The sequence below is a fragment of the Drosophila miranda genome, chromosome 3 (assembly GCF_003369915.1).
Source record: "Drosophila miranda strain MSH22 chromosome 3, D.miranda_PacBio2.1, whole genome shotgun sequence".
Lineage (NCBI taxonomy): Eukaryota > Metazoa > Arthropoda > Insecta > Diptera > Drosophilidae > Drosophila > Drosophila miranda.
The window spans coordinates 7,190,143-7,211,909 of NC_046676.1; the positions used below are offsets into that span (position 1 = coordinate 7,190,143).

The 21,767-nt window shown below is 50.6% G+C and overlaps 4 protein-coding genes across 10 annotated transcripts in view; 2 read left to right on the forward strand and 2 right to left on the reverse strand.

The window, feature by feature from the left end:
* LOC108159684 (low-density lipoprotein receptor-related protein 6) overlaps positions 1-6,861 on the forward strand; it is a 30,316-nt gene extending 23,455 nt beyond the window's left edge. For 3 of the 4 annotated variants that reach the window (XM_017293180.2, XM_017293179.2, XM_017293181.2), the window contains exons 3-7: positions 755-3,771; positions 3,832-3,989; positions 4,048-4,317; positions 4,382-5,009; positions 5,078-6,861. In XM_017293180.2, coding sequence (XP_017148669.1) covers positions 755-3,771; positions 3,832-3,989; positions 4,048-4,317; positions 4,382-5,009; positions 5,078-5,878 — 4,874 coding nt within the window. In that variant the 3' untranslated portion in view covers positions 5,879-6,861. Of the gene's footprint in view, positions 1-754; positions 3,772-3,831; positions 3,990-4,047; positions 4,318-4,381; positions 5,010-5,077 lie in introns of those variants that run through there. The other variant, XM_017293183.2, reaches the window with a different exon arrangement.
* A 1,776-nt stretch (positions 6,862-8,637) lies between these two features.
* Positions 8,638-18,389, reverse strand: LOC108159428 (centrosomin). 4 transcript variants are annotated; one of them, XM_017292696.2, is made up of 8 exons: positions 17,425-17,687; positions 15,709-15,892; positions 14,339-14,382; positions 13,587-13,963; positions 13,256-13,522; positions 12,041-12,247; positions 9,836-11,978; positions 8,638-9,772 (listed from the first exon to the last, which is right to left on the reverse strand). In XM_017292696.2, exons 2-8 carry the CDS (start codon positions 15,807-15,809, stop codon positions 9,495-9,497), a joined length of 3,417 nt encoding a protein of 1,138 aa, XP_017148185.1. In that variant the 5' UTR covers positions 15,810-15,892; positions 17,425-17,687; the 3' UTR covers positions 8,638-9,494. The 4 variants fall into 4 exon arrangements, with proteins under 4 accessions (XP_017148185.1, XP_017148184.1, XP_017148186.1 ...); XM_017292695.2 differs by lacking the exons at positions 15,709-15,892; positions 17,425-17,687 and adding an exon at positions 18,056-18,389; XM_017292697.2 differs by lacking the exon at positions 17,425-17,687 and having other exon boundaries at positions 15,709-15,904.
* LOC108159430 (lysozyme 1) lies at positions 14,389-15,702 on the reverse strand. The gene has a single exon (XM_017292701.1). The coding sequence runs from the start codon at positions 15,130-15,132 to the stop codon at positions 14,542-14,544; it is 591 nt and encodes a 196-aa protein (XP_017148190.1). The 5' UTR covers positions 15,133-15,702; the 3' UTR covers positions 14,389-14,541.
* Positions 18,390-18,484: 95 nt separating the features above from the next.
* LOC108159429 (golgin subfamily A member 1) lies at positions 18,485-21,369 on the forward strand. Its single transcript, XM_017292700.2, has 6 exons — positions 18,485-18,919; positions 19,004-19,789; positions 19,852-19,950; positions 20,248-20,661; positions 20,727-20,966; positions 21,040-21,369. Exons 1-6 carry the CDS (start codon positions 18,743-18,745, stop codon positions 21,160-21,162), a joined length of 1,839 nt encoding a protein of 612 aa, XP_017148189.1. The 5' UTR covers positions 18,485-18,742; the 3' UTR covers positions 21,163-21,369.
* Positions 21,370-21,767: the final 398 nt, after the last annotated feature.

A 21,767-nucleotide genomic window follows, 5' to 3' on the forward strand; every position in this document is an offset into this window, starting at 1 on the left:
CATATTTGTGGATTTATCAATTTGTGGTTGTGTAACCTCAAAGTAGTAGGGATTCCCGCACTGATACGATGTTATTTTCATTCCTATATTCGATTGTAATATACGTGTGTCCCACTTGGCACATTAATCCTGCTTGGGAGGCGGTGGGGGAACGGCAAGCATTCACGCTTGATGGCATCTGAACAGGCACCCAAGCAAGCAACCCCACCCTTGAGGGGGCACACGAGTGCCGTGCCTCCAGCCAGCCAGCCAGCCAGCCTTCCTTCCCGACTGACTGGGTGTTCTCCACCAAGTCCACCCCTTCCTCCCGTTTTGGGTCAAATCGGAAAAGCGGAAAAGCTCAACAATTGTCTTGGAAATCCACTGAAATTATGGCTTTTCTTACCATGAACTGTGATCACTGCCAGACTCGATTGCGGGAAAGTAAAGCCGTAGTGCCTGTCGCTCGACTACCAAGCGCAACTATCGCCTACAACTATCGGCCTGCACCCAAGCACAGCTGATCGCAGAAATCAGCTGTTTGCCTAACGCAAGACGCAGTAATGCCACTTTGTGGCGGCATCGAAGGTGCAATCTATGAGGGTAATTCCCGCTTCGGTGCTAGAAATTCGCAATTTGTTCCACGCCCCAACCCACGTGCAGGCAGCTACAGCTGGGGGCTCGCCCCCACGAGTGGAAACAAAGGCGAGCCCAAGCTCCGTCATTGCTGCTGACTAAACCCATTTCACATTTGTTCTCCCTTGTCTACTTGCAGTGCATGGACCCATCTCCTCGTCGCTGGTGTCCAGCTCATCGTCGTCGTCGTCGTCGTTGTCCTCGTCCTCGAATGCATTCATCAACACGCCAGCGACGCTGCTGTTCACGACGAGGCACGACATACAGGTGGCGAACATAACCCGGCCGACGGGGGGACCGCAGATCGACGTGCTGGTGAGGGATCTGGCCGAGGCCATGGCCATTGACTTTTACTATGCGAAGAATCTGGTCTGCTGGACGGATTGCGGCCGGGAGGTCATCGAGTGCGCGCAGACGAACGCCTCTGCGCTGCTGCCGCTGTCGAAGGCGCCGAAGCAAACTGTGATATCGACGGGGCTGGACAAGCCCGAGGGCCTGGCCATCGACTGGTATACGGACAAGATCTACTGGACGGACGGCGAGAAGAACCGCATCGAGGTGGCCTCGCTGGACGGCAAGTACCAGAAGGTACTGTTCTGGACGGAGCTGGACCAGCCGCGGGCCGTGGCCGTGGTGCCCGGCAAGCGGCTGCTCATCTGGACGGACTGGGGCGAGTACCCGAAGATCGAGCGGGCCAGCATGGACGGGGACCCCCTGTCGCGCATGACCCTCGTGAAGGACAACGTGTTCTGGCCGAACGGCCTGGCCGTGGACCTCAAGAGCGACCTCATCTACTGGACGGACGGCAACAATCGGTTCATCGACGTGATGAAGCTGGACGGCAGCAACCGCCGGACGATAGTCAACAACCTGAAGTACCCCTTCAGCCTCACGTACTTCGACAACCGCCTGTACTGGACGGACTGGCAGCGGGGCTCCCTGAACGCCCTCGACCTGCAGACGCGCGAGCTGAAGGAGCTGATCGACACGCCCAAGGCCCCGAACTCGGTGCGCGCCTGGGACGCGTCGCTCCAGCCGTACGAGGACAATCCCTGTGCCCACAACAACGGCAACTGCTCGCACCTGTGCCTGCTGGCCACCAATCCGCAGGGCTACAGCTGCGCCTGCCCGACGGGCGTCAAGCTGGTCAGCGGGAACAGCTGCGCCAACGGCTCCCAGGAGATGCTGTTCATTGTGCAGCGGACGCAGATCAGCAAGATCTCCCTGGACTCGCCGGACTACACGATCTTCCCGCTGCCCCTGGGCAGGGTCAAGTATGCGATTGCCATCGACTACGACCCCGTGGAGGAACACATCTACTGGTCGGACGTCGAGGCCTACACGATCAGGCGGGCGCGGGCAGACGGCACGGCTGTGACCGACTTTGTCACCTCCGAGGTGCGCCATCCCGACGGCCTGGCACTCGACTGGCTGGCCCGCAACCTCTACTGGACGGACACGGTGACGGACCGCATCGAGGTGTGTCGCCTGGACGGCTCGGCCCGCAAGGTGCTCATCTACGAGCACCTCGAGGAGCCGCGAGCCATTGCCGTGGCCCCCTCGCTGGGCTGGATGTTCTGGAGCGACTGGAACGAGCGCAAGCCGAAGGTGGAACGGGCCTCCCTCGATGGCTCCGAGCGGGTGGTGCTCGTCTCCGAGAATCTGGGCTGGCCGAACGGCATCGCCCTCGACATCGTGGCCAAGACGATCTACTGGTGCGACGGCAAGACCGACAAGATCGAGGTGGCCAACATGGACGGCTCCGACCGGCGCGTGGTGATCAGCGACAACCTGAAGCACCTGTTCGGGCTGAGCATCCTCGACGACTACCTGTACTGGACGGACTGGCAGCGGCGCTCCATCGACAGGGCCCACAAGATCACGGGCAACAATCGGATAGTGGTCGTGGACCAGTATCCCGACCTCATGGGCCTCAAGGTGACCCGCCTGCGGGAGGTGCGGGGCCAGAATGCGTGTGCCGTGGGGAACGGGGGCTGCTCCCACCTCTGCCTGAACCGGCCCCGCGACTACGTCTGTCGCTGTGCCATCGACTACGAGCTGGCCAACGACAAGCGGACCTGCGTGGTGCCCGCCGCCTTCCTGCTGTTCTCGCGCCAGGAGCACATTGGCCGCATCTCGATCGAGTACAACGAGGGCAACCACAACGACGAGCGGATACCCTTCAAGGATGTGCGCGACGCGCACGCCCTGGACGTGTCGGTGGCGGAGCGGCGCATCTACTGGACGGACCAGAAGAGCAAGTGCATCTTCCGGGCCTTCCTCAACGGCTCCTACGTGCAGCGGATCGTCGACTCGGGTCTGATTGGGCCGGACGGCATCGCCGTCGACTGGCTGGGCAGCAACATCTACTGGTCCGATGCGGAGGCCCGTCGCATCGAGGTCGCCCGCCTGGATGGCAGCAGTCGGCGCGTGCTCTTGTGGAAGGGGGTGGAGGAGCCGCGGTCCCTGGTCCTCGAGCCGCGTCGCGGGTACATGTACTGGACAGAGTCGCCCTCGGACTCCATACGGCGTGCCACGATGGACGGATCCGAGCTGCAAACCATCGTGGCGGGAGCCAACCATGCGGCGGGGCTCACATTCGACCAGGAGACGAGACGCCTCTACTGGGCCACCCAGTCGCGGCCCGCGAAGATAGAGAGCGCCGACTGGGATGGCAAGAAGCGCCAGATACTGGTGGGCAGCGACACCGACGAGCCGTACGCGGTTTCCCTGTACCAGGACTACGTCTACTGGAGCGACTGGAACACCGGCGACATTGAGCGGGTGCACAAGACGACGGGCGAGAACCGCAGCCTCGTCCACTCGGGCATGACGTACATCACCTCGCTGCTGGTGTTCAACGACAAGCGACAGGTGGGGGCCAATTCGTGCAAGATCAACAACGGGGGCTGCTCCCACCTGTGCCTGGCCCAGCCCGGCAGACGGGGCATGACCTGTGCCTGCCCCACCCACTACCAGCTGGCCAAGGACGGGGTCTCCTGCATCCCGCCCAAGAACTACATCATCTTCAGCCAGAGGAACAGCTTCGGCCGACTGCTGCCGAACACGACAGACTGCCCGAATGTGCCGCTGCCGGTGTCCGGCAAGAATATCCGAGCCGTGGACTATGATCCGATCTCGCATTACATTTACTGGGTAAGGAGGATCAGCAGAAGCTGAGCCCGGTATCCCTAATGCTTCTTTTACTTCCTCCAGATCGAAGGCAGGAGTCACAGCATCAAGCGTTCTCTGGCAAATGGCACAAAGGTGAGCCTCTTGGCCAACTCCGGCCAGCCGTTCGACATTGCCATCGACATCATTGGGCGGCTGCTCTTCTGGACCTGCTCCTACTCCAACAGCATCAACGTGACCAGGTGAATCTCTCCCCCTCCAAATCCCACAATTGTGTTCATAAAACGTTGCCTCTTTCAGCTTCCTGGGCGAATCCGTCGGCGTCATCGATACCGGGGACTCGGAGAAGCCTCGCAACATTGCCGTGCACGCCATGAAGCGCCTGCTCTTCTGGACAGATGTCGGCAGCCATCAGGCCATCATTCGGGCCCGCGTCGATGGCAATGAGCGCGTGGAGCTGGCCTACAAGCTGGAAGGAGTCACGGCGCTGGCCCTGGACCAACAGTCCGATATGATCTACTACGCCCACGGCAAGCGAATCGATGTGATAGACATCAATGGAAAGAACAAGTAAGCAACGAATATGGCGACCCTCTGGACACACGTGTAATCCCCATTTGTTCCCTCTCCGCAGGAAAACCCTTGTGTCCATGCACATCTCGCAGGTGATCAACATTGCCGCCTTGGGGGGATTTGTGTACTGGCTGGACGACAAGACCGGCGTGGAGCGGATCACTGTCAACGGAGAGCGTCGTTCCGCGGAGCTGCAGCGTCTGCCGCAGATCACCGACATCCGGGCCGTGTGGACACCGGATGCGAAGGTGCTGCGCAATCACACGTGTCTGCACAGTCGCACCAAGTGCTCGCACATCTGCATAGCCAGCGGGGAGGGTGTGGCGCGCAGCACGCGCGACATCTGCTCGTGCCCCAAGCATCTGATGCTGCTGGAGGACAAGGAGAACTGCGGCGCGTATCCGGCCTGTGGGCCAGACCATTTCACGTGCGCGGCCCCAGTGGCGGGCAACAGTGACATGAACAAGGACTGCATACCCGCCTCCTGGCGCTGTGACGGCCAAAAGGACTGCCCGGACAAGTCGGACGAGGTGGGCTGTCCCACCTGCCGGGCGGATCAGTTCAGCTGCCAGTCCGGCGAGTGCATCGACAAGGCCCTGGTCTGCGATGGTACCACCAACTGTGACAACGGCCACGATGAGGCCGACTGCTGCAAGCGGCCAGGGGAGTTCCAGTGTCCCATCAACAAGGTGAGTGGAAAGATACGATGCCTGGCTAACTTCTAAAGCTAACTATATGCTGACCCACCTTTCCACAGCTTTGCATATCGGCCGCGCTGCTCTGCGATGGCTGGGAGAACTGTGCCGATGGAGCGGACGAGTCGCCTGACATTTGCCTGCAGCGGCGCATGGCCCCCGCCTCGGACAAGCGGGCATTCATGATACTGATCGGGGCCACCATGATAACCATATTCTCGATTGTCTATCTGCTGCAGTTTTGCCGCACGCGCATCGGCAAGAGCCGCACAGAGCCAAAGGACGACCAGGCCTCGGATCCGTTGTCGCCCTCGACGCTCAGCAAGTCGCAGCGCGTGTCCAAGATTGCCTCCGTGGCGGATGCGGTGCGCATGTCCACGCTCAACTCGCGGAACAGCATGAACTCGTATGACCGCAATCACATCACGGGGGCCTCCAGCTCCACCACGAATGGCAGCAGCATGGTGGCGTATCCCATCAATCCACCGCCCTCGCCGGCCACCCGGTCGCGGCGCCCGTACAGGCACTACAAGATCATCAATCAGCCGCCACCGCCCACGCCCTGCTCCACGGACATCTGCGACGAGTCCGACTCCAATTACACGAGCAAATCGAATAGCAATAACAGCAACGGCGGAGCCACCAAGCACTCGTCTAGCTCGACGGCCGCCTGCCTGCAGTACGGATACGACAGCGAGCCATATCCGCCGCCGCCAACGCCGCGCTCGCACTACCACAGCGATGTGCGCATCGTACCAGAGTCCTCCTGCCCGCCATCGCCGTCGTCGAGGAGCTCCACGTACTTCTCTCCCCTGCCGCCGCCTCCATCGCCTGTACAGTCGCCCAGTCGAGGTTTTACGTAACGTTTTGAGATTTACATTTAAATGGATTGCGATGGAACGGAAATGGAGTAACATATCATTATACGTACGGATGGATGGAGGATGGTTGACGGATGGGAGGAGGAGTGTTTTAATCTGTAATTTAATTTAACTTAATTTTCACAATTCTACTTTCTGTAAGGTGTTTTTTTTTTTTTTGTAAATATGTATGTGTTTATCATTTGGTCATTTAAGGCTTTAACTATTTTTAATCTTAGTTTAAAGAGCTCCCACCGTCCCGTGCCGTCCCGTCCCCCGAGCCGGCCGGGGCGGTGTAAATGCCTGAGGAGGACCTTCTCGATCTCGTTAAGTTTCATTTTGCCAGATACCGAAATAGATTGCAGTACAATGCATCATAAAGATACGCGCCAACAATAGACTGCAATACATTTTTGTAAGCGAAATGCAATTATTAGCAATTAGCCATAGATCCTAGATACGATACGATACGATACATATACGATACGATACGATACGAGTACAGTATTTGATAAGACAACAAATTTTAAAATTCCGAGTGCCAAATTTTCTGAAAACAAACGAAAAACAAAACCCAGAAATTTCACAAAAACCGTCATCGTATCTACAAACAATTTGAACCGATGATCCGAAAGCATTTACCACTTGGAGACTTACTTTAATATTTAGTTGGCAAGTGTAAATAGTTGATACTTTCGTGGAGGTAAGCAACAGCGGAAGGACAACTACAAATGTAATGAACGAAATGAAATGTCTTCTTAATCGTTATAAACACCAAAAAGTGCCTCAGTAGTGTGTGTTTTATTGTTTATCCTATATATCGTCTATGATTTATTCGTAGATAAAACAAATGAATAGCCAGTTATTCATACGACTTGTGTGTATTTTTTAATCAATAATTAAACAACAATAAATATCATATTTATAGGTAATTTTAGCGAAAGTTAAGTGTAACAAAAGAATATACAACAAACAATATTTTTAAATGTAAACTTTCGTCTTTTTAACTAATTCTAAAATCCTCTTTTGGGTTCTTGCGTTTTTTAATGCTTGAAGGATGATGTCAGGAGATGATCTTCGGCATCGCAGTCTGTGATCGATGCCTGCTTGGAAATCCATCCCTAGACGATATGTAGAGGAGAAGCGAGGATCAAGCATACCATTTCCGCCCGCGGTAAAGGCCGCCCCTTGGCACATCTCATGAAGAAGTAGCTTTATAAGCATGCTCGGATGATTGCTGCTGCATTTGTTGCTGTTAATATGTAAAGAAAAATATTATAAACAGAAAAACTGGTGAAGGTTGACTAGACTATGGAAAGGAGCCGCATGAGGTCCGCTTCCTCTGTTCAGAAACTGTGTATTCCGATGTTGCACCTTGTTTTTCACTTATCCATATCCTTAAACAGTAGGTAACGGCTATTTTCTTTTCTGTGATTTTATTAATTGTTCTATTGACAATATTTTGATCTTAATTCGTTATTGACCTTGAATCCATTATCCCTACATTTTATTAAGGGTAGCCCGGGTTTGTTGATCAGATTCTAAATAAAACGAGGTGGAACGTTGTGAGTTGCTGCGGACACCGCAACTCTACAGTTATACCCGATACTAAGTCAGTATGGCTCTCCTCCGGCAGACGCCGCTAATATTAAACGACACGACAAAGAGTGCGTGCGAGAGAGACAGAAAATCAGTCTGAGCGTGACGTCGGGGTCTGCGTAGCCACTGAAAATTGATTTCTTGCTTTTGGCTACAAAAATGATCCGATCTGATCCAGATTCAGCAATCTGATAGATAGAAAACAATTTCATTCTTTCTCGCTCTGTCTCTCTCTAACACACAAGTTTCATGGTCGGTTTTGTCAATTGCAAAATATGAGTTCAAGGATCTCAGAACCTATAAGAGCCAGAGCAACCAAATTTGGTATCCACACTCCTGTGATATCGGACCTTGACCGTTTCGTGTCCAAATTTCGCCACACCCCCTTCCGCCCCCGCAAAGGACGAAAATCTGGGGCATCCACAAATCTCAGAGACTATTAAGGCTAGAGTAACCAAATTTGGTATCCGCACTTCTGTTAGATCTCACTATAAAACGTATATCTCAGAATTTCGCCCCACCCCCTTCCGCCACCACAAAAGACGAAAATCTGGTGCATCCACAATATTGCACATTCGAGAAAACTAAAAACGCAGAATCATAGATAATGACTAGATTTGTGGTGGAAGTGGATGTGTGTAACACCCAGAAGGGAGCGTTTCCGACCCCAGAAAGTATATATATTATTGATCAGCATCAATAGCCGAGTCGATATACCCATGTCTTTCTTTTTTCTCTCTTCTTTTCTTGGCAAAAGTATTTGAGAGCCTCCTATTTGTTGTTCCACATTTACCCTTAAGCCAAACTCTTTCCGATTATTCAGGATATATTTTGAAGAATTTGTCGGGTCAAGCTGGCATCCAGACTGTCCAGACTGTAGTCGTATGCGGCCCTTGAGGTATGCCGGTTTACATATATGACTTTATATTATAAGAAATGCCATTATGGTTTTCCACTTGCGATGTGTGAGTAAGTACTTACAGATACAAAAAATTGTTTTATAAATAAAAAAGTAGCAAAACCGAAGATACCGACGAATGTCAGATTGACCTGATACTGATAGAACTATCGCCCAAAGTCCATGTCCTCTGTGCGAATGGGGCTAACAGCTAAAGCGAGGGCCAGGCAACGCCTCCCAAAACAGTTTTAGTTGAAGTACACGGTTTGTATTCTAACGAATTATTTTATTCCATAAAACGACATGGTAGAAATTACTTAGAGTCTATGTATTGTTCTTCCAGCTCCAGGACAGCGAAGGTACTTTTTACACATTGTACAAAATGATGCTTCAAAACAAGTTATTGATTGGATGGCAACGACCATTTGGGGGGGAGGGGGATAAATCAAACAATTATTTCAATATCCGTTTCGATGGTTAACTGAAATCGAGGATTCAGAGCGGTGGATTGAAGAAAAGAAAGCAAAGGTTAAGAGCAATAGATTAAGCAAACTCTGTAGCTGCATGCACATGATGGATATTAGCCACAAAAGTATGGACAAACGAAGGGATGTTCTTATGTTTAGCTACTAGTGGGGGGAGAGATAAGGATATATATATACATATTCTATACATGTCATTCAATATGAATGAGTGTGCCAGGTTCTGGTTACATACTTTTCAGTCAGCATCTAGACATTTTTTTTTTGTTTTGGGGTGAGCTAAAACAGGTGTGATATTTCTTTCATTGAGTAAATATTCTTGATCAATGTTATTGTTATTATTGTGTGCATTTGATTCCGTGTTGAGTTCCCTATACAGTCTTTAGAAAATGCAAAAAGGTATGTATATTAATAGCTTCGATGTTTCGGTTCGGATCCGTTCATGGTACAACAAAATACAGGCACATACAAAATACAAATTAATACCTTGTTAGGAACGAGGAAAATGAAAGGTTTACAAAGATTATAAATGAACAGATCATGGCAAGGAAAATGGCAAACGTCTAGTAACAAATGAATGAGATGGGACTATTTATTAATGCTGATATAGTCGTCGTCGACGACGACGTGAAATCAATTGTTAGAACTCATTCTCCATATTTGAGCGTACGTTTCGCAGAACATTGTGAGTTTTTAGTATTTGATTCTTGATGTCTTTTTCGACTTGTGCTTTAGCTTTGTTAGCCAGACGCAACTTTTCGTAGGTGTCTTCGAATGCGCGCTTGGTGCGGATTAGTTTACGCCTCAATTCAGCATTTTCTTGTTCTACCTTGGCACAGTCGTGTGTTGTTGTTGCAGACGGCTGCTGCTGCTGCTCGTGCTGTTGTTGGGACACACTCAATGCGTTTTCAACGGGTTCTGTGAATGGGATACAGATGAGGGCTCGCTCTCTCGTGAAAAATCTTATTCTGAAATGCTTACCATCTTTAGCACCTGACGGCGTCTCATTCTTCAGTAGGGCACGCTGTGTAGCTGTACACAACTCAACGCTGGAGATTCGGCCGGCATCGCTCTCTATACCGAGATCCGGCGAGGAGCTGCTGACGCGCCCCACTACCGCAGCCGTGCTGGCCGGTACGCTGGATTGGTTGCCATTTGGTGGTCCCATGGGCACAGCCACCTCCTCTGAGGTGTATCCCGACTGCGACACATCGCTGCTGTTTGAACGAGCTGGCTGAACGAGTTGGCGCTGCGGCTGCACACCTTTCAAGAGCTCCAACTGCAGCCTGAGCTCCTCTGTGCGCTTCTCCATCTGCAATTTGTCGTTGTAGGCCTTGGTCCGTTCCATGACCGCCTTGGATGCCTGCAGGGTGCTTTCGTCCAGTTGTTTTTTGAGCGAGCGCGTGGCCAGCTCGTTCTCCACGAGAGTCTGCTTTAGCTCCATCTCGTTCTCCTGGTGGTACTCCAGGGACCTCTGCAGCTCGAGCAGCTGTTGGGCCTGCTCCTGGTAAAGGCTCAGCGCCACCCAGTCTCGCTCGAGCGCCTCCTGGTGCCGGCGATGCACTTCCTCGAGCTTCTCCGCTGCCTCCCGCCTCAGTTCTGCCATCTCGGCCTGGGCCTGGTCCACAGCCTCCGCGTGTTGTTGCTCCATTTCCACGAGCTGCTGCTGTGCTGCCTGCAGTTCCATGTCCGTTATCTGCGCATCTGCAGTCAATGTGCTCTGGGCCAGCTCCAGCTGATCTATCTGTTTGGTCTTTAGATCGATCAGACGTTGGAGTTCGTTCATCTGCTGATCCTCCTGCGTTCCAATGGCCTGCAGGTCGGCCGTGAGGGCCTCGTTGGCGGCCCGCAAGTGCTCCATTTGGTGTGAAATTTCCATGCAGCGCAGCTGCTCCTGCTTGTATCTGTTGTCTAGATCCACCAGCTGGCATTGCACGTTCAGGACACGCTCGTCCCTCTGGGCTATCTGCTCCTCCAGCTGGGCAATGCGCTCGCTGGTGCGACTGCGCTCCTGCCTGGCCGAGCAGGCGCGCCGCCCCTCGCTTTCCGATTCGCTGGGCTGCCGTTCGGCCGTGGCAAGGCTATGTGAGGTTTCTTCCAGTCCAATACGGGCCAGGGAAACCTTACGGTCCGGCTCGGACCAGGCTTCCGATTCGCTCTGGTTGTCTGGCTGCTGGGTGGGCAGCGGCAGGGAACGGCGTTCCTTGCGCAGCTGCTGCCCGTCCGAGGTGCGGCGCTTCTCCAACTCCCGCTTCAGCGCCTTGTTCTCGGCCTTTAGGTGCTCAATCGTTGGATTGATGGAGGCGGCGCCAGCGGTGCGTACCTCTTCATGCGAGTTGTATGTCTTGTGGCTGGCATCGGCCTCCGCCTCGGCATCTGCGTCGTTGTACAGCATATCAGAGAGATTGCACAGCTGCGCAAGACTCTGATCGGCCAGCGAGGCGCCAGTGATATTCAGCGTCATGTTCAGGCTCTTGGACAGGTCCAGGCTGCGGTCCACAGCTCGACGCATGGCGTGCCGCCTATCAGCGGCCAGTGCACCGAGCACATCCTTGTGCTTGAGCAACGAGTTAAGGAACCCGGCCAGCTCTTCCAGCCGGTTGGTCAGCACACCACAAACATCGGCGCACTCCAGTCGCCACTTATTCGCGCTCTCAGCGTCTACCTTTACCTGGCGCAGTTCCTGCCGCAGCTGTCCAATCACCGCACTGTTCTGCTGATCCTCTCCCAGACGGTGGATGAGCACGTCCACCTTGCGCTGCAGCAGCTTGTTGCGTTCCAGGGCTTTGGTGTACTCCAGCTCGGTGAAGGACTGCTGCAAATCAACGGCTGCTGAGCCAATCGACTCTTCGTTTATCTGCGGCTGCTGGCTGGTGGCAACCAACTTGGTCAGGCGCTCCACTTCGCGGTTCTTCTCCCACAGCTCCTTGTTGACCAGGTTCTGCAGATTGGCCGTCTTCTTTTTAACCTCCGCCTGAAGCTGCTGGATCTTTAGCTCCTGCTCGGCCATCTTATACTCGTATTGTTCCTTAAGTCCCGAGGATATTTCCAAAAAGCACGCCTCATTGTCACTTAGCGAACGGCCCGTTGCCGATGACGATATGGTGGCCTTGCTGTTCTCGTTCTACAAATACATAAATATACGTTTTATAATTGTAAAAGGTACTAGCCCCTGGCAGCACTCACTTCTTTCTTAACCGAGTTCTGCTCCTGCGGCTGCTGCTTCTGGTTGAGTCTTTTGATCTCCTTGTCCTGGCTGCTCAACTTCTGCATTAGCTTTTGTATGGTGCGGCACGCCTGCTCGTGGATGCGTTCTCGCTCCTTTAGCTTCACCTGCGCATCCTGCAGTTCGCACATATTGTCCGCCAGTTGGGCGCCCATCTCCTGCTTAGCCTACAATGGAAAGCAAATGAAGTTCAGAGTCTCTTTGAGCAATACTCGTATTTATTGGCTTGCATATTTTGAATACTTTATAACGATAAATTTGTGTTTGATTCCCACAAAAAACTGTTGTAACATAAACCGAAACGATAGACTCGATAAATCCACGAAAGTTACTTTAGTTCATGTGGCCCCAAGCTCTGTTAAAAAACTGGCGGAATCGCAGAAGGCTTGGAAACGTATAGTTTTGTAAGGGGCGCTCTGGCGCAGCGATTGGCAGCCGCAATGGTCGCCTGGCATAGTTCTTATGAGGCTGATTCCGCTGGTTCTGTGGGCGACGAGGGCGTTTTATTGGTCGAAAACTGCTGGCGATGGGGATTGAGTCACCTTTTCTGCATCCAATGGCATTGCACTACCGACCGCCGACGCTGACTCCCGTCCGCTGCTTCCCAGCACACTGATCGCCGAGAAGTTTGAGCTCAGCGAGGATGTGCTGCCACTACGCTGCAGTTCAAAGGTTACACAATTTCTCTGGGGAAGCAGAGCCTTGTGCTGGCACCTGTTGGCGTTGAGTAAAGGTCGCATCAGACACGAGTCCACCTCCTTCCTGTTGATGATGGCCTCGTACTCATCGACTCTGCTCTTCAGCTGCTCTCTTTCCCATTCCAAATTGTCGTTCTCAACCTTTGGGTGGGGTTTGGGTGACTCGTGGCACCAATCAGTGTGCGGCAGCTCTACTCACATCGCGCTGAAAGATCTTCCTTTGCAGCATGACCAGAGTGGGCATAATGCTCTTCAGCAATTGGGAATAGTTCTCCAGTTTGGCCTGAATGTGATCCACTCTCACCGTCAGGATACTTATCTCAGTCCGAGCGACGTGGATTTGCCGCACATGCCCCCTGATGGTTCCCTAAAACGAGTGTCCCTCTCATCATCACCACATGCGTCCTATAACTAGCACTACACTACGCCCCTAATCTCTTGGGAGAAACTCCCCTTTTTCTGGGGGCGTCTACTTACATTTGCCTCGTCGCTGCACTGCCGCGCCTTCTCGATTTGCTCCACCAGCTCGGCGTTCTTGATGGCCAGCTCCTGGATCTTGGCCTCGCAGGAGGACAGCGTCTCCTGGTGCTCGGCCTGTGCCGATTTCAGCTGGTCCTGGCAGGCTATCTGCCGTATGCCGGCCTCGACCAGTTCCTGCCTCGACGTCTGGACCTCAGATTCCAAGTGTTTGAGCTTTTCTTCGAGTGCTTCTCTGGACTCCCCTTCAAAGGAAGCTCCAGTTTCCTAAAATGCACAAGTGGGGAATAACATAGAGGTCATGACTGCTCAAGACATATAAGATACTCACCTCGTAGTGGCGCAGATGCCGCTGCAGCTCATCGATCAAAGCATTGCTTTCGGTTTCCGCCTTGCGCTGCATCTCCTCGTGCATGGATATGGCCCGAGCGGCGTCCTTCAGCAGCTCCGTCTTTTCCTCGACCGTTTTGCGCAGAACTTCGACCTCAATCTTTGTCTCGATCAACTGCTTCGACAGAGACTCGCCCGAATTGTTTGTCCGCTGGTGCCCCAGCTGGCTCTCCTCCATGAAGTAGAGGCGCAGCTTGAGATTGAAGTTCTCCTTGCGCAGCGTCGACATCTGCTCCTCCACGTTGCGCATAGAACGGCCCGGCATGGCCAAAGGCGAGTGGCTTTCGCCTTGCAGACGGCCCGCATCGAAACTGGCATCTGTGGGGGACACAAGGAAAAGCCCGGTCATTGAGTGGTTTGGTTTGTGTTTGAGCTGACTCCAGAGAGAGTTTTATGTCTGATGCGCACTGGGGTTGAACGGTCTTCGCGGCAAGAACCGTCTGGGGGGTCGTGCCAGGCTCATGTTATTCATTTGTTGGGGCCTTGTTCTCATATATGCTCCATAAAACGGTACGGTCCGGCGAACTGGAAGACCGCATTCGCACATCTAACATATGTTGTATTCCAATATGTATTGCTAAAACCTAAATACTGTAGCAACCTGAGGCTGCCAAACGAACTGTGAACTGTGGGCTGTGGGCTGAGGCATTTTTCGAAAAACCTACTGGGATTTGCGTCTGAAATGAAACTTACATGAGTTATCCATGGTGACATCTTGCAAGTCTCCGGGACTGGTGCTGAAATGGAATGGAAAGCGGAAACAATTAAGGCTCTGGGCTGACCTCTGGATGACATAGACAAGAAAAAACTCAAACTTAAACGTTAATTAATATTTTATTTTCACAAATATTTCGGCAGTGATGTCATAAGTCCCAAGACCCCGTCTGACCCGTCCGTCAGCTACAATCTCCCAGCACTGACTCACTCTCTGCACAGCTTCTGTTGCCCGCCGGGGTCTGGGGTTGGAAGCACTCATCGATGCCCTCCAGCGTTCCGTTGCAGAACTGACCGTACACCGACCAGGCCGTCCAGCCCTGCTGCTTCCGTATGAGCCGGGCGCACTGCACGGCCATGGTAATGTCGTCGGTCAGCAGCCGCGTGCAGTTCACGTTGCACTCGTTGAAGGTATAGTACTCCGTTTGATTGGGCGGTGAGCACCAGAAGCGATCGCTGATCTGAAAGAGGCCATAGTCCCGGGAGCCGTCCGCATTGGCCTGCCCCACCGCGTGCGTGTTGAAGCGGCTCTCGAATTCCGCGATGCACAGCCACAAAGGCAGCTCCGACTTGGGCACGTCCAGGATGTAGAGCTGACCGGCCAGATCGCAGGGCTTCAGTCGAACGGCCAGGGCAAGGGCCAGAACCAGAAGCAGGAAGCACAGCAGCAGCAGGCATAGCACTCCACCACTTGATCGGGCCATTCCAAGTGAGTTCCAGTCTCGTACTGGCTCTGGCTCTGGCTCTGGCACTGGCACTGCGGCTCTGACCATCAACGATACAGCTGATCAAAGCTTAATCGGAATCCAAACCGGTTTCAATTATTTGGCCCGATCTGTGATCTGTGAGTGGAAAATCTACGGACAAATGCAACGATATTCTATTTGTGGCTGGCATTGCACCTTCGACTGGCGGCTATCATTAATTAATGACATGTCTCTCCCTTCCCTCCGCTCTGCTCCCCCTTGTAAGCTCTGGAAGTGGGAATCTAGTAGTGAACTGAATTTCCAAATCAAAATATAGCCTAGGTTATATACGGTTTTAATGATCTCCGACTCTTGCAGGCTCTTAACTGAAGCGTGAAAATGATAGCCCGAACCCTGTTGTCCCTGTTCCGAGTCTCTTTCAATGATTTCTATGCTCAACTATCTTACAGTTCATTCTACTCTGCTCTAAATGGAACACACCCATTCAAAATTCTGTTCTTTTTTTGGCAACTGAATTTCAGTCGAAGTCACAGATGAATGAGTACAAGTCGTACTTCCGCCCCTTAAATCCGTTGCTGCTGGTACTTATTTCCCATCCAATAAAATCCCATATATTACAGATCGAATGGCACATTTACTTACCAGAATTGATTGTTGCCCGAGTTCAATGAGAATCGCTTGAATGGCGAACCCTGCGATTCATTTGAGTTATTCAGAGACGTAGAGCGAAATATACCCGCCATAGTGTTCACGTTTTCTTCAACATTAGGCACTTTTATTTATATATATATAGTTCTCTTTTGGAGGAAGGGATGTTGCAGAAACTCTATATTTGATGTTTAAATAGGTTCGTGCTTTTTTTTTTAGTTTATAATTAAGAGCAGACACGTCACCGCCTCATGTTGATGTTGATGTTGTTGGTGTTCTTGGCTTTATTCCCTAAATACCTCGCGATGCACGGCACACGACAGACCACAGACTTCGTCCCGTCCCAAGGGGCAGCAAACTATGAGTCATTGGCTGCCGCCTGCTGTCGATGAGGAGCAGTGAGCCGTAGGGCGGAAGAAGCTTCAAAGAACCCGAGAACCGGGCGGCGGATAGGCATGATATACTTCTATGGATTGGATGCACGACGTACCCGATGCATATTTTAGCACAGACCACACCAGACCCCTGCCAGAGATGCAGCAGCACTTGAGGCCACTCACACACATAAAGCACATTTATTTTGGGAAATGAGCAAACCGCAAAGGCTCTTCCTTCCACACGGCAATAGAACGACAATTGCAGGCCAGGCCAGAACACAGGGCTACGAAAACTCTGCCAAACATTTGCACTCATTTGTTTTGGCTACGGCTCTGTCCGTGCCCATAGCTATGGTTACAGAGGCGCTCTTGAAAATCAATGGTCTCCTAAACAACAGGTGGACTCTAAACGTGTCAGGACATGTGCCCTGTTAACAGCTGAATTGTACCTCTCCTGGCTTTATAGCCCCATACCGCGGCAGGTATACGAAGTAAAAGACCCATTCCCGTCTCAGTCTGGGCTCGCTCATCTACCTGGCTACCTGGCGCGACTCTCGAGTGGGTGTCAGGCTATGGATGGCCAGTGATAGTGGCACACAAAGGCGCCTGCAGTATTCAACAGAGCGATACAATAACAATAAACAGAAGTACAGGAGGCATCGTCGAAAGCAGAGCACATTGAGTGATATGTGAGCGCGGAAGGGGGTTGGCTAGCACCTAATATACCGTTAATGCGTTGACTTTGAACATGCAGCCATACGTGCATCAGACACTGTACTTTATCCTGGCAGGAGAAGGGGGAAGGGGAATTACACTATTACGGTAAACAAAGAAACCCAACCCCTCTCTCCTCTTTCGCTCTCGCCTGCTACATACACGTGTAGATGTTAACTACACACATGTGTCACCGTCCACCGTCCACTGTTCGGTTCGTCTGATAAGGCGGGATATCATCGGAGAGGGTTTGCCGCTGCTGTGGTACTGCTGATATGGGTGTGGATTGAGCAATTGGGGATTCGCTATTCAACAGCAAATTAATTTCTATACTTTTCCGCCACTAAAATTAGACACACCACAGAGCATCGATAGCGACAAAACAAATCAACAACAACGACAACACAGACGGGCGCGAGATACTCTACATGCATACACCGATGTACATGTATACACATTGTACATCCGCACACATTCTCAAATATAAATATATATGTATTTTGAAGGTTTCACAAAAGCACAGCATCCTTTACATGTTATCTACAGATGCAAGTGCAGCAATTTACATATATTCCGTGACCGTATAAACAATTGTAACTTCACTGCTGTCTCCACTTACACAAATGTATATACACGACCGATAGCCGACCCTTTGATTATTTAAACTGGAAGTTTGTTTTCTTATTATTTACATATGCACATGTATGGGAGTGTGTGTATATAGAACGACAGAGAATGGCGCAAGCACAGCAAACGAGTAGAATATAAGCGCGAAATGAATTCAAAATCTTCTACGTCCAAATAAACCGAAAGCCAGAACATAAATGACTGAACAAAAACGCGAGGCATCGAGAGGCGGAGAAAAACCCAGTGCCAGCCAGCCTCATCTGCTCTGAAAAAGGAAAATGCGCTCTGTAGAACTCGCACACACTGAAAGCAGATGTCACGCATTTCCCGCAGTACCCGGAGCGCATTGTGCGCTGCTCTCGCTTGCTCTCGTGAAACTTTTGGGGTGGGTAACAAACGCGACGGGACAGTACATATGGCATATGGTATGTACACAAGGGAGGCTTTCACGGACTCGGAGAGCCACCACAAAGAGCGTATTATTCTCCGATCAGCAAATGAATAAACTGCTGGCGCACAGTGGGCAAGATCGAGAAGCCCGTCATCTATTCTGTTCATTATAAAAACAGAATCTTCCCACATATAGGCAGATATTATTATCAGTATGCATTTGGATTACTTACTCGTCCACACTTTTGGACAGCGCTTCTGCGAGTGTCCTCAGCACTTTTCGGTCTATCTCGGCGGCTCCATTCTCCTCAAGAAAACTGGTGACTGTCTCAATAAGTGTAATTTCCTTCAAGGACGAGCCGCAGGTTAGATTCCCATTGTCGCAAAGGTCGCGAAGAGCCTGCTTAGATTGATCCATGGCTGTATGTCCCGTTTGGGGTGAATATTACTAAGCTTGATTCCGATTTGTCTATTTCAGCTTAATTTCTTTACTTTTCTTTACTTTTCTTAATTTGCTAAGACACAAAAAAAACACGAACAAGTACAATTATGTTTTTTTTTTTTCGGAAAAGTTACCGCGCATTCACAGCTGTTTTCGGCGTCTACTATCGAAACATTGCCAAATGCAGCCCTGCCTGTGTTGGAGCGTAGCCAGACTGGTGAAAAAGGTGTGTCGTGTGTCGATGGGGCAACGATGGGACAACATCGCCAGTTGACAAGAATTTACATATTTCTGATAAGCAAGTAGCACACGAAATGCTATAAACGCTCCACGGGCACGTTTACTGAGCGGCCACCCACGCAGATAGACCATTCCATTAGCTTTGCTTGGATTCGCAGGCATACACAAAAAGTTTCGATTCGCAACAGCAGGAGGACGGCACGGCCCGCCTGGCCTCGTAATAGCAGCAGTAATCAGAATGTTTGCGACGCTGAAAAACAAAATCATGGAGGAGACCGGCGAAGATGTGTCTACGTCGGCATCCCAGCCCCAGCAGCGCTATGCTAACAACAATAATTATCGGCTACGAAGCCGCCGAGTTAGCATTAATTCCAACTCGGCTGATGATGTGGGCGGTGGCAGTATCTACAACGAGGTAAGAGGCAAAAAGTCTATTTTTGTGTGTATAAACACTGCGAGTATGGTATAACGTCTGTTCTTCTGTTAACATCTGTTAAAGTCTGAACAACTGTGCCAGTTGCGTAGCCAATGCAATGAGCTCACCACCAAAGTGTCCAGTCTCAGCCAGAGCCTGCTGCAGCTGCAGGAGGAAAAGATGCGCGTCGACAAGACCAACGAGATCCTATTGGAGAGCGTTAGAGTGGCCCAAACCCAGAAGGATATGTACTGCGAGGAGCAGGAAAAGATTCAAAATCTACAGCAAGTGGAAATAGACAAGTTGAAAAATCTCCTTAGCTTCCGCGAGCAAGAAGCCGTGGATCGAATGGGTTCGATGCGTCAGCATAGTCAGCAAATTGAGAATCTGTCCGAGGAACTGGAACGCCTGCGACCGATTGAATCAGTTGCAGAAGAGCTGCGCGATGAGCTGCAGCGCCTGCGACATGGCATGCAGCAGGAAAAGAATCTTCTGACCACCACCCTGGCGACTGTGCAAGAGGAGAACAGAAATCTGAAGCTGCGCATGAATATAGTAGAGGAGTCTCGAATGGAATCCCTCACCAAGCTAAGCCCAGAGCAGCAAGTGCAGGCACTCATACGAGAGCACAAACTGCTCGAGCAGCACCTGGAAGAGGCCCACCTGCAGCTGTCCGATATCAAGGGTTCTTGGAGTGGACAGAACCTGGCGCTGGAAACGCAAGTTAGTCGACTATCAAAGCAAGTGGCAGAGGAAACGACTGAGAAGCGCAAGGCGCTCAAGGCACGAGACGATGCCATAGAGACGCGCAAGCAAGTGGCATTTGAGCTGGAGAAAGCCATTGACGAAGTCAAACAACGAGATGATAAGGTAATCATTAATATACCCCATTACCAGTATTCTTATACCTTGTTTACGCAATTTGAGTGCAGGTCAGGCTACTGGAGGAGGAGATCGATGAGCTGAATCTGGCACTGAAGGAGTGTCGAGAGGAGAATGAGCAGCAAATCATCTTTGAGCGAAACAAATCTGTGAGTATGTCCACTGAAGCTGACGACTTGCAGTGGGACCTGTCACACTAATTAAACCGCATGATTGAGTACTAACCCAAACCTGACTAGTAGTTTGACTTGTTTCTAAAAATCCATCTTTTGGCAAAATGAAATATTACCATTTACGAATGTACCTTAATTTAATTGTTTTCCTTTCTATTAAACAGTTTTCAAATTGATTTGGTAACTTCTTTCCTTGAACAAAATTCCTATGTGTCTATTCCTATATTTACACTTGTGTTATGGTGATTTCGTAAACGAATTAAATTTTCTTAGCAAATTTTGGAAACAGAGGTTAAAGATCTCAAGGCACGTCTCGCGGCAGCCGACGACAGATTTGGCGAATATGCCACAAATGCCGAGCAGGTGGCAAGGAAGCTGCGAACACAGCTGAGCGAAAAGCAAGACCAACTCGAGGAGACCCTCATCCAATTGGAAGTCGAACGCGAGGAGAAAATGACGTCAATACTTCGAAATGCGGAGATCTCTCAAAGCGAAGATATACTACGGCAGCAACTGCGCCTCGAGCGCAGCGAAGCGATCGAATTGCAGGATAGAACTAAGCAGCTTGAAAATGACATGGGCGAGGCCCAGAAAGCCCTGCAGAAGGTCAGCAGTGCGGCGGAGGAAAATATCCAGAAGCTTGCTAAGTATGAAGCAGTACAGCTGGAGATCATGGAGAAAAATAAGGTGAGGTGGAAGTGAAGTATTCGTGGTACTTAGACTCAATGTTTCTATGCTTTGCCGGAAATCAGACAATAAAAATGCTTAATCAGAGATTGGTAGATCTGAAAAAAACCATGCAAAAGGAATTCCGCAGCTCGCAAATCTCCTCAGAGAGTGAATCCCATCATCAAGCTATAACTCCCTATAGGAACCATAGCACAGCGCTCGAGTCGCTTGCAGGCGGCGACAAAGCCAACTGCATCATAATGGACGATGTCAATTTCCAATATCTAAAGCATGTTGTTGTGAAGTTCTTAACAAGTAGAGAGGTATGTTAAATTATCTGCTTGCTCATCATAGTATATGTATCCTATATCCATCTGTTTGCATGCTTCCTGTTAGGTCGAAGCCCGTCACCTCATCCGTGCCGTCTCCACTTTACTGCAGCTGACATCTGAGGAGGAAAAACTGTTACACGACACATTGAATTGGAAAATGAGTTGGTTTGGCATGAAACCTGCCTAAAATACCTTCCAATATTCGCCCTTTGCAATATTTCACGTATCTATATGTCTTCGTCTGTAGTCAAATTCATGTTCATGCATATGTAAAAACTACATACGCCTCACTGTGTTATTTTGTTCATCAATAAGCATTCCTTTTTTGTTAAATAGTATTATTAATTTCTACCGTTGTGATTTTTATAAATAAAAACCATTTATGTAAACCATATCATCTCCAAATGGGCTTTTTATACCCGAGTATAAAAGGAAGCGTTTCCGTGTTTAGCAGCAATAGCCAAGTCGATACAGTCATGTCTGTATTTCCGGATGCCAACCTTGATGAGCGGCGAGATCTCAGAGACTATAAGAGGTAGATCGCAAACAAATATGGTGACTGAAGAAAATCATAGAGAATGATCTAGAGATTGCTTAATCAGAGCGGATCATTATTATAGCCAGAAGGAGCAAATTAAATTGGAATGGCTACGATACTCCTTCCACGCTTTTACTCATTCTCTCTCCCGCACACACTCCTCCTCGTGCAGTGTGCGTGCTCTGGCGGAGGGGAGCTATGGGAGAGAAACGTAAAGTAAAATTGAATACATACGGCATACTGCGTTTTTCACT

Bases quoted from the DNA above. Each gene is read 5' to 3' on its own strand.
- LOC108159429 (XM_017292700.2), top strand. From the start codon at position 18,743: ATGTTTGCGACGCTGAAAAACAAAATCATGGAGGAGACCGGCGAAGAT. The intron at 18,920-19,003 runs GTAAGAGGCAAA...CATCTGTTAAAG, and splicing joins GTGGCAGTATCTACAACGAG to TCTGAACAACTGTGCCAGTT. The intron at 19,951-20,247 runs GTGAGTATGTCC...AAATTTTCTTAG, and splicing joins TCTTTGAGCGAAACAAATCT to CAAATTTTGGAAACAGAGGT.
- LOC108159428 (XM_017292695.2), bottom strand. From the start codon at position 18,240: ATGGATCAATCTAAGCAGGCTCTTCGCGACCTTTGCGACAATGGGAAT. The intron at 13,964-14,338 runs GTAAGTTTCATT...TGTCCCCCACAG, and splicing joins TGTCACCATGGATAACTCAT to ATGCCAGTTTCGATGCGGGC. The intron at 13,523-13,586 runs GTGAGTATCTTA...TGTGCATTTTAG, and splicing joins GGCATCTGCGCCACTACGAG to GAAACTGGAGCTTCCTTTGA.
- LOC108159430 (XM_017292701.1), bottom strand. From the start codon at position 15,132: ATGGTCAGAGCCGCAGTGCCAGTGCCAGAGCCAGAGCCAGAGCCAGTA.